We start from the raw sequence: 13,661 nt of genomic DNA, 5'->3' as shown, positions 1-13,661 counted from the left end.
GGAACAGAGCAGACAAACATGTCCCTTTCTGTTCTATTGACCTGGTCAACCCACCAAACACTCCCTGCAAAACAACTCCTTCAACTCCAACCTCCAGTGCTCCTGAAGCCTCCCCCACTGTGAAAAAGGAAACTGAGTCCTCAGAGAGACCAGGAAAGGCCCCCCGTTAGGATGAATCACAGACACCCCAAGCTCAGCTGTGGGTGGGACATGAAGTGGAACAGGATTAGACTAGAGAGGAGGAAGTCCTCCTGACGGAAGCAGAACCAGCATCAGGATGAAGTGAGATCCAGGGGCCACTGTGGGCAGACACACACCCACCTCCTAGAGCCCAGGAGCTCGGCCTTATGTGCCACTCCATTACTGCCCACTTCGAATGGCTTCGGTGGCCTGGACCCCACACCGGGACCAATGTCAGGAACCCTCTATGGACTAAACCAAAGGAAGTTGGTTTAGTCACCCCTCACACACCCCTCACTCTGAAGGCAAAGGGCAAGGCCTGATGTGAGCAGACATTCCTTTTATTATTTAATATATATATTTTTAGAGCTGGGGTCGTGGCTCAGAGGTAGAGCACTTGGTTCAATCCTCAGTATTTTATTTTTATTCATATAAAAATAAAATAAAGGTATTATGTCCACCTACAACTAAAAGATAAACTTTTTTTTTTTAGATTTTTATGATTTTATTTATTTATTTTTATTTTTGTACCAGGGATTGACCTCAGAAGCTTTCAACCACTGAGCCACATCCCCAACCCCTTTTTACTTTTTTTTTTTATTGATTATTTAAAGCATTACAGAGCTCATGATATATCGTCTTTCATACATTTGACTCAAATTGTGTTTTGAACTCCCATTTTCACCCCAAATACAGATTGCAGAATCACATCTGTTACATATTCACATTTTTTACATAATGCCACATTAGTGACTGTTGTATTCTGCTACCTTTCCTATCCCCTACTCTCCCCCCTCCCCTCCCATCTTCCCTCTCTACCTCCTCTGCTGTTGTTCAATTCTCTCCCCTTTTCCCCCCTCCCCCTTGCCCCTCATAACCTCTTATAATTTTGTGTATCATTGAAGGTCTCCTACCATTTCCATATGCTTTCCCTTCTCTCTCCCTTTCTCTCCCCCCATTCGTCTTTGTTTACTGTTAGTCTTTTCCTCATGCTCTTCCTTCCTGTTCTGTTCTTAGTTGCTCTCTTTATATCAAAGAAGACATTTGGCATTTGTTTTTTAGGGCTTGGCTAGCTTCACTTAGCATAATCTGCTCTAATGCCATCCATTTCCCTGTAAATTCTGATTTTGTCATTTCTTAGTGCTGCATAATACTCCATTGTGTATAGATGCCACATTTTTTTTATCCATTCATCTATTGAGGGGCATCTAGGTTGGTTCCACAGTCTAGCTATTGTGAATTGTGCCGCTATAATCATTGATGCAGCCGTATCCCTATAGTGCGCTCTTTTAAGGTCCTCAGGGAATAGTCCGAGAAGTGCGATAGCTGGGTCAAATGGTGGATCCATTCCCAGCTTTCCCAGGAATCTCCATACTGCTTTCCAAATTGGCCTCACCATTTTGCAGCCCCACCAGCAGTGTACAAGTGTACCCTTTTCCCCACATCCCCGCCAGCACTTGTTGTTGTTTGACTTCATAATGGCTGCCAATCTTACTGGAGTGAGATGGTATCTTAGGGTGGTTTTGATTTGCATTTCTCTGATTGCTAGAGATGGTGAGCATTTTTTCATGTACTTGTTGATTGATTGTATGTCCTCCTCTGAGAAGTGTCTGTTCAGGTCCTTGGCCCATTTGTTGATTGGGTTATTTGTTATCTTATTGTTTAATTTTTTGAGTTCTTTGTACATTCTGGATATTAGGGCTCTATCTGAGGTGTGGGGGGTAAAAATTTGTTCCCAGGATGTAGGCTCTCTATTTACCTCTTTTATTGTTTCTCTTGCTGAGAAAAAACTTTTTAGTTTAAGTAAGTCCCATTTGTTTATTCTTGTTATTAACTCTTGTGCTATGGGTGTCCTATTAAGGAATTTGGAGCCCGACCCGACAATATGTAGATCGTAGCCAACTTTTTCTTCTATCAGACGCAGTGTCTCTGATTTGATATCTAGCTCCCTGATCCATTTTGAGTTAATTTTTGTGGATGGCGAGAGAAAGGGATTCAATTTCATTTTGTTGCATATGGATTTCCAATTTTCCCAGCACCATTTGTTGAAGATGCTATCCTTCCTCCATTGCATGCTTTTAGCCCCTTTATCAAATATAAGATAGTTGTAACTTTGTGGATTAGTCTCTGTGTCCTCTATTCTGTACCATTGGTCCACCTGCCTGTTTTGGTACCAGTACCATGCTGTTTTTGTTACTATTGCTTTGTAGTACAGTTTGACCTCTGGTATCGCTATACCTCCAGATTCACTCTTCCTGCTTAGAATTGCTTTTGCTATTCTGGGTCTTTTGTTTTTCCATATGAATTTCATGATTGCTTTGTCTATTTCTACAAGAAATGCTGTTGGGATTTTGATTGGCATCGCATTAAACCTGTAGAGAACTTTGGGTAATATCACCATTTTGATGATGTTAGTTCTGCCTATCCATGAACAGGGTACATTTTTCCATCTTCTGAGATCTTCTTCTATCTCTCTCTTTAGGGTTCTGTAGTTTTCATTGTATAAATCTTTCACCTCTTTTGTTAGGTTGATTCCCAAGTATCTTATTTTCTTTGAGGATATTGTGAATGGAGTGGTTTTCCTTATTTCCATTTCAGAGGTTTTGTTGCTGATATACAGGAATGCCTTTGATTTATGCGTGTTGATTTTATAACCTGCCACTTTGCTGAATTCATTTATTAACTCTAGCAGCTTCTTTGTAGACTCTTTTGGGTCTGTTAAGTACATTATCATGTCATCCGCAAATAGCGATAATTTAATTTCTTCTTTTCCTATTTTTATGCCTTTAATTTCTTTTGTCTATCTAATTGCTCTGGCTAGTACTTCGAGAACTAAATTGAATAGAAGTGGTGATAGAGGGCATCCCTGTCTTGTTCCAGATTTTAGAGGGAATGCCTTCAGTTTTTCTCCGTTTAGGATGATGCTAGCCTGAGGTTTAGCATATATAGCTTTTACAATGTTGAGGTAAGTTCCTGTTATCCCTAGTTTTTCTAGTGTTTTGAACATAAAGGGATGCTGTACTTTGTCAAATGCTTTTTCTGCATCCATCGAGATGATCATATGGTTCTTGTCTTTAAGTCTATTGATGTGGTGAATAGCATTTATTGATTTCCGTATATTGAACCAGCCTTGCATCCCAGGAATGAATCCTACTTGATCATGGTGCACAAGTTTTCTGATATGTTTTTGTATTCGATTTGCCAGAATTTTATTGAGAATTTTTGCATCCAAGTTCATTAGAGATATTAGTCTGTAGTTTTCTTTCTTTGAAGTGTCTTTGTCTGGTTTTGGGATCAAAGTGATGTTGGCCTCATAGAATGAATTTGGAAGAGCTCCTTCTTTTTCTATTTCTTGAAATAGCTTGAAAAGTATTGGTATTAATTCTTCTTTGAAGGTTTTGTAGAACTCCGCTGTATACCCATCCGGTCCTGGGCTTTTCTTGGTTGGTAGTCTTTTGATGGCTTCTTCTATTTCTTCCTTTGTTATTGGTCTGTTTAAATTGTGTGTGTCTTCCTGTCTCAATCTGGGCAAATCATATGCCTTAAGAAATTTATCGATATCTTCACTATCTTCTATTTTATTGGAATATAGGGTTTCAAAATACTTTCTAATTATCTTCTGTATTTCTGTAGTGTCTGTTTTGATATTGCTTTTTTCATCCCGTATGTTAGTAATTTGAGTTCTCTCTCTTCTTCTTTTCGTTAGCATGGCTAAGGGCTTGTCTATCTTATTTATTTTTTCAAAGAACCAACTTTTAGTTTATCAATTTTTTCAATGGTTTCTTTTGTTTCAATTTCGTTGATTTCTGCTCTAATTTTAATTATTTCTTGTCTTCTACTACATTTGCTGTTGTTTTGCTCTTCCTTTTCTAGGTTTTTGAGGTGTTGTGTGAGTTCATTTATTTGTTGGTTTTTTCTTTTTTTGAGGTAAGAACTCCAAGAAATGAATTTCCCTCTTAAAACTGCTTTCATTGTGTCCCATAGATTCCGGTATGTTGTGTCTGTATTATCATTTGACTCTAAGAATTTTTTCATCTCCTCCTTTATGTCTTCTATAACCCATTGATCATTCAATAACATATTGTTCATTTTCCATGTGATGTAGGATTTTTCCTTCCTTCATTTATCATTGATTTCCAATTTCATTCCATTATGATCATATATGGTGCATGGTATTATCTCCACGCCTTTATATTTACTAAGAGTTGCCTTATGGCATAATATATGGTCTATCTTTGAGTAGGATCCATGTGCTGCTGAGAAGAATATGTATCCACTTGATGATGGTTGATATATTCTATATATGTCGGTTAAGTCTAGGTTATTGATTGTGCTGTTGAGTTCTATAGTTTCTTTATTCAGTTTTTGTCTAGAGGATCTGTCTAATGGCAAGAGCGGTGTGTTGAAGTCACCCATAATTATTGTGTTGTGGTCTATTTGACTCTTGAACTTGAGGAGAGTTTGTTTTATGAACGTTGCAGCTCCATTGTTGGGTGCATACAAATTGATGATTGTTATGTCTTGTTGGTGGATGGTTCCTTTTAACAGTATATAGTGTCCTTCTTTATCCTTCTTGATTAACTTAGGTTTGAAGTTGATTTTATTCGATATGAGTATGGCCACTCCTGCTTGCTTCCGAGGGCCATGTGAGTGGTATGATTTTTCCCAACCTTTTACCTTCAGCCTGTGTATGTCTTTTCCTATCATATGAGTCTCCTGAAGGCAGCATATTGTTGGATTTGTTTTTTTTAACCAGGTTACTAGCCTATGTCTCTTGATTGGTGAGTTTAGGCCATTAACATTTAACGTTACAATTGAGATATGATTTGTACTTCCAGTCATGCTTCTTTATTTATTTATTTTAGTTTGGCTAGTTTTACTTTTTGGTTACTTTCCTCCCCCTTTACTGAGATACCTCCTGCTGTTAGTTTTGGACACTATTTTTCAATTCCTCTTCTTGTAGTGTTTTGCTCAAAATGCTTTGCAGAGCTGGTTTTCTTGCTGCGAATTCTTTTAGCTTTTGTTTATCGTGAAAGATTTTAATTTCATTGTCAAATTTGAAGCTCAATTTTGCTGGATACAGTATTCTTGGTTGGAATCCATTATTTTTCAGCGTTTGAAATACATTGTTCCAGGATCTTCTCGCTTTCAAAGTCTGTGATAAGAAATCGGTCGTTAACCTAATTGGTTTACACCTGAATATAATCTGCCTCCTTTCTCTCGTAGCTTTTAATATTCTCTCCTTGTTCTGTACGTTGGCTATCTTCATAATTATATGTCTTGGAGTTGGTCTATTATGGTTTTGAATGTTTGGGGTCCTGTAGGCTTCCAGGATTTGGCAATCCATTCCATCTTTCATCTCTGGGAAGTTTTCTAGAATTATTTCATTTAATATGCTGTCCATTCCTTTGGTTTGAATCTCTGTGCCTTCTTCTATCCCTATGACTCTCAAATTTGGTTTTTTTATGACATCCCATATCTCTTGAATAGATTGCTCGTGGGATTTAAGCATCTTTTCTGTGTTGACTATATTCTTTTCAAGTTGATAAACCTTGTCTTCATTATCTGATGTTCTGACTTCTACTTGATCAAGTCTATTTGTAATATTCTCGTTTGAGTTTTTAATTTGATTTATAGTTTCCTGCAATTCTAGGATTATTGTTTGATTTTTTTTAAGATCTCTATCTCCTGGTAGAGCTCGTTCTTTGCCATTTGAATTTGTTTGTTTAATTCATTTTCAAAATATACTTTTATTTCTTGGACTTGCTGTCTCATGTCTTCTCTAATATTCCTTTCCATTCGAGTTAGGTATGCCTTGAGTTCTTTCCCTATCCCTGTTTCTGATGTTTCTATGTCCTCCTGTAGAATTGAGTTGTCTTGCATTGTTTGTAATCCTTTTTTCCCTTGTTTTCTCATGTTGTCCACGTTACTTTCCAGCTCTATTTGATTGTCGTGTTTCTGCTCTCTTCTATAGATTTGTTTTGTTTCTGTATTACTCTGATGTCTCTCCTTTGTGTTGTTAAACTATGCCTGCTAACGTGGATTCCGCTGGGAAGGAATTCCGACGTCCGAGCTCCAGTGACGACACTACTCTGCTATGACGGGCCCCCGTCTCCTTGCCGGGGTGTCCTAATGGGGGGGTGTGACTGGACTGTCTCTGTTTGGTTTCAGCTCCCGGTCGCGGCAGGCGGGCGGTCTCCAGCCGCCCAGTATCACAGGCCGCAGGCAGGTGATCAGTCGCCAGCGGGCGGGTGTTCTCCTACCGCCCAGTTACGCGGGCAGTGGGTGAACTGTTGCCGGCGGGCCTGCAGTTTACAGCCGCCCAGTTGCGAGGGCCTTGCCTCTAGTCCCCTGGTTTCTCCTGCTAGTCTTGGTTTCTCCTGCTAGACCAGATTTCCCCTGAGTGATGGTTCTCGGCAGTTCAAACTGTATTCTGGGCCTGCCGTTTGTTGGGTGTGGAGGGTGGCTATTGGGAACCCCGGCACTCTATTGTTTTGTTTCCCTTGTGGGGGATAGAACTGTACCGCTTCCTTCCCCCTCTGAAATCCCACACTCAGCCCGGGGGTCAGTGCGGGCTTGGCTGGCGGGATTCCACTGTGTCGCAGCCACTTATCTCCCTGCTTACTAGTTAATCCCTTCTCTGCAGCGCCACACCTTCTGTAGCCGCGGGGCAGGCCGCGTGAATCAGACAGCCTGGATCTCCGGGGTCACACAGTTGGCTTTTGGGATCCCCGGCACTCTATGGTTTTGATTTTTTCTGCTTGCCCCTCCCCCAGCGCTGGCTAGACAGGTTTTGTTTTGGCTGCTGATGGGAGGGGGGGTTGAAGGTCAGGTGTCTCTAGTTTCCCCTTAGTCTTTATGCAGGCTCACTCTGAAACTCCCTCCCCAGGAAAGTCTAGGAGAGATTTTATGCGAAATCCCCCTATGTATGGGGGCTGAGCTGCGTGACACACACCTGTTTTGTTGTTGCAGTCTGTCAGAGAGTGGCGGTGGATACTTCAGCTCTCCAAGATGGTGGCCGCTGATTGCCTTAGTGGAGTGTCCCTTGTGGGGGATGGGACTGTACCGCTTCCTTCCCCGTCTCAAGATAAACTTTTAATATATATATTGTTATATATATTTAGATGGACACAATATCTTTTATTTATTTATTTTTATGTGGTGCTGAGGATCAAACCCAGAGCCTCATACCTGTGAGGCAAACTCTCTACCATTGAGCTACAGCCCCAGCCCCTCCTTTTTTTAAAAAAAATATATTTTTAGTTGTTAATGGACCTTTTTTAAAAATTTTTTTGGGGGTACCAGGGATTGAACTCAGGGGCACTCAGCCACTGAGCCCCATCCCCAGCCCTATTTTGTATTTTATTTAGAGACAGGGTCCACTGAGTTGCTTAGTGCCTCACCTTTGCTGAGGCTGGCTTTGAACCTGCAATCCCCGTGTCTCAGCCTCCCAAGCCGCTGGGATTACAGGCGTGAGCCACCACGCCTGGCCTGTTGATGGACCTTTTTATTTTATTCATTTATTTATATGCGGTGCTGACAATCAAACCCAATGTCGCACACATGCTAGGCAAGTGCTCTACCACGGAGCCACAACCCCAGCCCTGTCAGACATTCCTTGTTCACAAGCCAGGCCAAAGGGGTCATTTTTGTGTCCAGCATCACCTCTGGGCTCTTTTCCTCCTGCACTGTCCTCTCTTTCATGTTAGTAAACATCGTGGCTTCCAGGTAGCAAGTAGGGACCTTGTACCCACAACCTTACAGCACAGATCCCTTCCAAGCCCATGGATCCATGGGGTCAGTGACCTACAGACAAGTCCCAGGACTGGAGCCAGTGACCCAAGGACAAGTCCCAGAACTGTTTCTGCCCAAGGAAGAGGTGTGCCGACAACTTTGGCCCTTCCTCCCTGGGCCTCACCCTTCTAACTGCTTAGTGTCCTAGAGAAGACACTTTCTCCCAAACAGGACTCTTCTGACATAACTTCCACCTGCAGCTCCATGACCCCAAGGAGGTCCCCAAAGGCAAGTCAAAAATTGAGGTGTCCCAGAATCCAGCCTGTGTTGGTTAAACAAAAAGGAGCCTCAAGCCCTCCAACTCTAGAAGGGTTCTCAAACCTCAGTGAAACTATAACTATAACTCTGGTTAAATATCAATCCCAGAATGTCACATACACCCATCACAGAGATTCTTATTCAGTAGGGGCCCCACCAGGCCCCATAATCTGTACTGATCCCAGGTCTCACTATGTCGCTCAGGGTGGTCTCCAACTCTTGGCCTCCAGTGATCCTCCTGACTCAGCCTCTCAAGCAGCTGGAACTATAGGCACATGTGCTTGATTCAGTATAATCTGTATTTTTAACCTGCTAACAGGGAACTGTGCTCTGGACCACTGAAACAGCTGAGGACAGAGGGCCTGTCTCAAGCTCCAGCTCTCAGGAGGGCTTGGGCAAGTATGAGGATCCAGGTATACCTCTTAACCCAAGGTGGAGGCCAGGGTTTTGGACACCTCTTTCAGATCTCTGATCTCTGTGGGCAGGCCAGGAGTGAGCCTTCTTAGAGACCCCACTCAGCATTCCTCAATCTCTCCATCTCCTCTCATCCTCCAGCCCTTAGCAAAGCAGAAGTCAGGGACCTGAATCACTCATGCCTTTCCCCTTAAGACACCCACACCCCTTCTTTTCAAGACCCCACCCAGCACAAAAGAGGACAAGAACTAACAGATTTAAACTGTTGGGGAACTTCCTGCTGCATCCACGTGGCACAAAAGATTGTGGTAGCAACTCCCTGCAGAGCTTCGTGGTCTCTACCTAGGGCAAACTTAAGGAGCTTCTCTCAGATGGGGGTGTGTGACTGCCCTGATGTATGCCATCAAGTAACCGTAAGAACAAAGAGGCTCCTAAGAGAGAAGAGAATACTGTGCCACCCGAGTGCTGGGCTCTGTCACACCTGATAGAATGCAAACAGCCTCCTGTTCAGATATCAAGGACAGCAGCCCATGGAACAGCCCAGATGTGCACATCAGGCTCACAGCCTGGCCAAGCAGGAGGTTCCTGTTCCCTTTGGGACCCAGACACAACCCACAGGGACCAGGCTCAACATTTATGTCTACTAAAAAGGTTTCTGGGAGTATTCTCCTGCTCAATTCCCACAGACATCTCTCTTCTACAACTACCATTTTACTACAGGCAGAATCCCCCTCCAGAAATAGAATAAATTCCTTGTTTCTCAAACACTGATGCCACACACAGCCCTGCAAGACAGCCTGATGGAACACAATGCCAGTTCTGAGTTCAAGTCCTGACTCTGACACTCATTCCCTCTGCACCATCCTGAGCAAGACCCTAATTTTTCCTGAACCACCATCCCCTTCATCTTCAAAGATGCGGGTGGCAGTATCTATCCTCTAGAATTACTTAAAGGATTAAAGGCTAGACATTTAATATAAACTGCCTGGCACATAGCTGGCACTCAATAAATGTGTTCCTTCCCTTCCCTTCCTACTCTTATAACTTAGTTTCCCTGGCCACGCTCCCAATCTAAAAAGATCCCAAGTTCACCTCATGCCAAAGGGGCCCAGCTACAGAAGACGAAATACTTTTAACAAACCTTCGACGTTGAATTCATCAGCTACAACTGGGAATCCACTCCCCAAAATCCTACATTTTCTCTTGAAACAGGAGGAGTTGATTTAAGCATATTCAGAGAAAGTGTGGACAACTATATATTCCTGAAGTTTTCTGAAACCCTGGAAGCGCTTCTCAGAAGCGCAGGGTAAAAAGGAGGTTACCCAACCGCAATGGAGACTCTAAGGCTGCTCGCTTGGTGAACCAGCAAGCACTGTAACTCTTTTTTTAAAGCATATGGAAGTAATTTAAACCATCCTTTAACATGCAGGGACAAGTGTCCACAGTGTTCCCCAAAGTTACCAGGCACCTTGTGCTTGGATCTGCCCCTGGCCACTTTAGTTGGCAGCAGACACATTCTGAAACTCAGCCGTGAGTAGCGTCCATTCCGACAGGGCGAACTGCTAGCGTTCAGTGGCCTCACCCTTGGAGGAAACCTCCCTGACCACCTCCCCCCCCAGCACTCAGGGGGCCACATCTGGCCGCTGCTCTGAACCCGATGCCCTGCTCTGTGCATCTGCTCTCGCGAACACAGCAGCAGCGAGTAGGGTCGGGAGGAAACAGCTTTAACCGCAAGGGTGGAGTTGCCATCACCAAACCTCCTGCGCCCGGGTTTCCACGCACCCGCGGGGGTGTCTCGCCGGGTGCCGCACTTCCGGAACCCCTACAGTTGTACCTACACAAGTTTCCTTTGAGGGGCGCGCGCATACGGGACGCCTGGGCGGCGCAGACACTGCCAAGGTCTTTCTCTGCTGCACCGAGAGGGTCTCGCAGAGCAGCCCGGGCGCACGTGTCCCAGAGGATGACGGGTCTCCTCCAAGCTAGGAAAAAGCGTTTCGAGCGTCCCGAGCGTCCCCAATCAGGCCAATCTGGGGCACCTGAAGGGTGGCCCTAGGTCCTGGAGACTGCAACCCCCTGAGAGGATCTGACGGGGCCCCGGGATCGAAAGACGCCCACGCGCCTCACCTGAGCGGGACGCGGATGGCCAGATACCTGTCGATGGCCACGGCCAGGAGGCTGAAGATAGAGCTTTGAGTGAGCACAAGCACAAAGCAGGCGAGAAAGAGGCAGCTGTGGAAGTCAGTGCAGAAGCCCAGGCTGATGGTGATGGCAAAGGGGATGGCGAACAGTCCTACGGCCACATCGGCTGCCGCCAGGGACACCAGAAAGTAGTTGGTGGGAGTCTGCAGCGAGCTAGACGTGCCCACCGCCGCGCACACCAGCACGTTGCCCGCCACCGACAGCGCGGCGATGGCGAGTTCCAGCGCCACATATAGCGCGTCCAGAGTCTCCAGCGGCATGGCCGGGCCAGCCGGCCCCGGGAGTCGCCTACCGGGCCCTGCCGCGCGGGGGACAGCCGCGTGAGCCCCGCCGGGCACGGCCGGAGCGCCAGACCGCGCCTCCACTGGCCGCGTCTGAGCCGCCTAGCTCGTGCTCTCAAGTCCGGGGCACAGGGGACGGGACTTCGGGCAGGCGGAGGCTACTATTGGCCAGACTGCGCGCCCGTCTCGGATTCCCGGACATAGCACCACCTCCTCGCCCCATCCCTACTTCGCGCCCAGTGCCAAGCCGCTCCCCGACGGCAACCAGCTGCGCGCTTGTAGTGACGGGTATCTAACAAAAAAGAGTTCTCCAACTTTCCTTCAGGTCGGCATCAGTGTCCCGAGCAGCCTTACCGCCTTCCAGCCTGGGTGGTGCAGCGCGGGAGTCCAGGCGATTCCTGGGGTTGGCACCGCGCTCTGCCCCAGGACTCCCGCCTGGGGAGATCGCTGCAGAAAGGACACCCCTAGAGCCATTCCACCGCCTGGCAGTGAGGTCCTGAAGCCTTTGGGCACTCCCCCACCGAACCTGCACAAGGCCCTGGGTAGGCAGAGCTCTCCCTACAAACTGGAAGAGATGCCTTGCATGTGGGACCTATTGGGGCCACTCGTTCACACCTGAACTGCACCGTCGGGCCACAGCATCTGGCTGCAAGGAACCCTCTGGGGGTACTGGTGCCCCTCCACCCACCTCCGCAGCGCCAGTCTCAGCCGCTCGCGCACTTTTCCGCCCTCCCCGCTCCTTTCCTGCGCTGCTCTGAACACTGCTGGGACAGCTCCCCTCTCTGCCTTCCACTTTATGACATGCTCGTGTCCTCTGCTTCCTTGTCACCTCCCTAAAATGCTAGTGTTCCCTGAGCCCTCTTTTTAGCCTTCACACCCTGGATCAACCTGGATCAGCTCCCACCTTCCACTTGACCCTTACACCTTTAACTCCCAAACCTCTCACCTGGAACCCTATCAGCCCTTGAGTGCCAGATATGCCCACTGAAGGACTCGCCAGGACAGCCTGGTGCTCCCAGATCTAACAGTCCAAATCCACCAGGCTCCTTTTCAACCCTCCCCCAAACCTGTGCTGCCGCTTCATTCTGGATTTCAGTAATTAGCTCTGCCACTCTCACCCACCCCAAGAAGTGTGCGGACGCCCTAGCTGTCACTCTCCTCCACCTCCAGATGACTAGCAGTATCGCGGACCCTTGCTCCTCTCCACTCCCATAGTAGCGGTGACCTCCCCACCTATTCCCCCATCCCGCCCTCTCTCTGCCCAGGTCTTCTCTGCTCCATCTGCTTCTACAGTCCTCACAAACACCATTCTTCTAGAACAAAAGCCACTGCCATCAGTCACCAAGCAGAATGGTTAAGGAGATTGTCTGGCAACAGGAATAGATGACTGGAAAATAATGTTAAGCAGAAAAACAAAGCATAGGGGTGAAAAAGGGTACAGAATAGCTGTACAGTTCTAAAATGTACTCTTTATATGGATGCATTACATGGTAAACAAATTATATATCAGTGTAGCTGCATTAATAATGACCAATCTGCCCCACCACACACGAACACCACCAGGCATTAATAGTAATATCTACTCAGGTAATGACAAACACAACAACATCTCTGAGCACTCACAGTAACTGTTCTAGATTATTTTAGGGATTTTTTTCCTATTTTCCTTCTATAATTTAAAAAAACCCACAATTTTTAAAGAATTCTTATGCACTTTTATATTTTAAACGTGCATTTTTTTTCCATACTAAGGATTGAACTCGGGGCACTCGACCAGTGCCCCACATCCCCAACCCTATTTTGTATTTCATTTAGAGAAAGAGTCTCACTGAGTTGCTTAGCACCTTGCTTTTGCTGCAGCTGGCTTTGACTCCTCAATCCTCCTGTGCAATCCTCCTGTCTCAGCCTCCTGAGCTGCTGTGATTACAGGTGTGCACCACCGCAACTGGCTAAATATGCAATTTGTAAATACACATTGCATGCCCTGGCCACCTGAGTTAGGACAGCACCTGCTGCACCTTCCAAGTTCCCGTAGCACTTGACACCAACTCTGCCACACAAATGATAAACTGAACGTCAGAGAGATTGGGTAACTTGTCTAAGGGCACTTCCTTGGAGGGTGGGGAAGGGAAGTGTTTCCTAAGGCAATGGCTTTTGCAGAGTGGGTAAGATTTAGTAGTGGACTAGTACTAAATGGTGGCAGTGGGCAGGTATGGGGTGGAGAGCCATGTGGGGCAAAGGTAGGGAAAGGGGCTTTCTCAGGGACAGCCATGGCCAGAAGAGCAGAAAAAAGGAGGCCTGGCCAGGGAAGGCTTTTGCCGGTAGGATGGATGTCTGCTGCTGGAGGTGCTGGGATGCCGGCTCCAGGAGGTCTCTGGGCAAGGCACGATGACCCGAACATGATCCGGCAGGAGCAAACAGAGGTTTGGCAAAGGGAGAGGAGGCGCTGGATAGAGGCCAGCTGGTTGCTGTGGGTGGTTTCTACACACCCTGTAGCTTTCAGGCCTTGGGCTCAGCTCCAGCATTTTTCTATGC

General features: G+C 46.2%; 1 protein-coding gene across 1 annotated transcript in view; it reads right to left on the bottom strand.

The window, feature by feature from the left end:
- The window catches only part of ADORA2B (adenosine A2b receptor), a 33,150-nt gene extending 21,908 nt beyond the window's left edge, over positions 1-11,242 (bottom strand). Inside the window, exon 1 of the mRNA XM_081270157.1 lies at positions 10,771-11,242. Coding sequence (XP_081126283.1) covers positions 10,771-11,105 — 335 coding nt within the window. The 5' untranslated portion in view covers positions 11,106-11,242. The remainder of the gene's footprint in view (positions 1-10,770) is intronic.
- Positions 11,243-13,661: the final 2,419 nt, after the last annotated feature.

Source organism: Spermophilus citellus (genome assembly GCF_964194105.1).
Source record: "Spermophilus citellus genome assembly, chromosome: 17".
NCBI lineage: Eukaryota > Metazoa > Chordata > Mammalia > Rodentia > Sciuridae > Spermophilus > Spermophilus citellus.
This window is presented reverse-complemented; position numbering and strand designations above follow the sequence as displayed.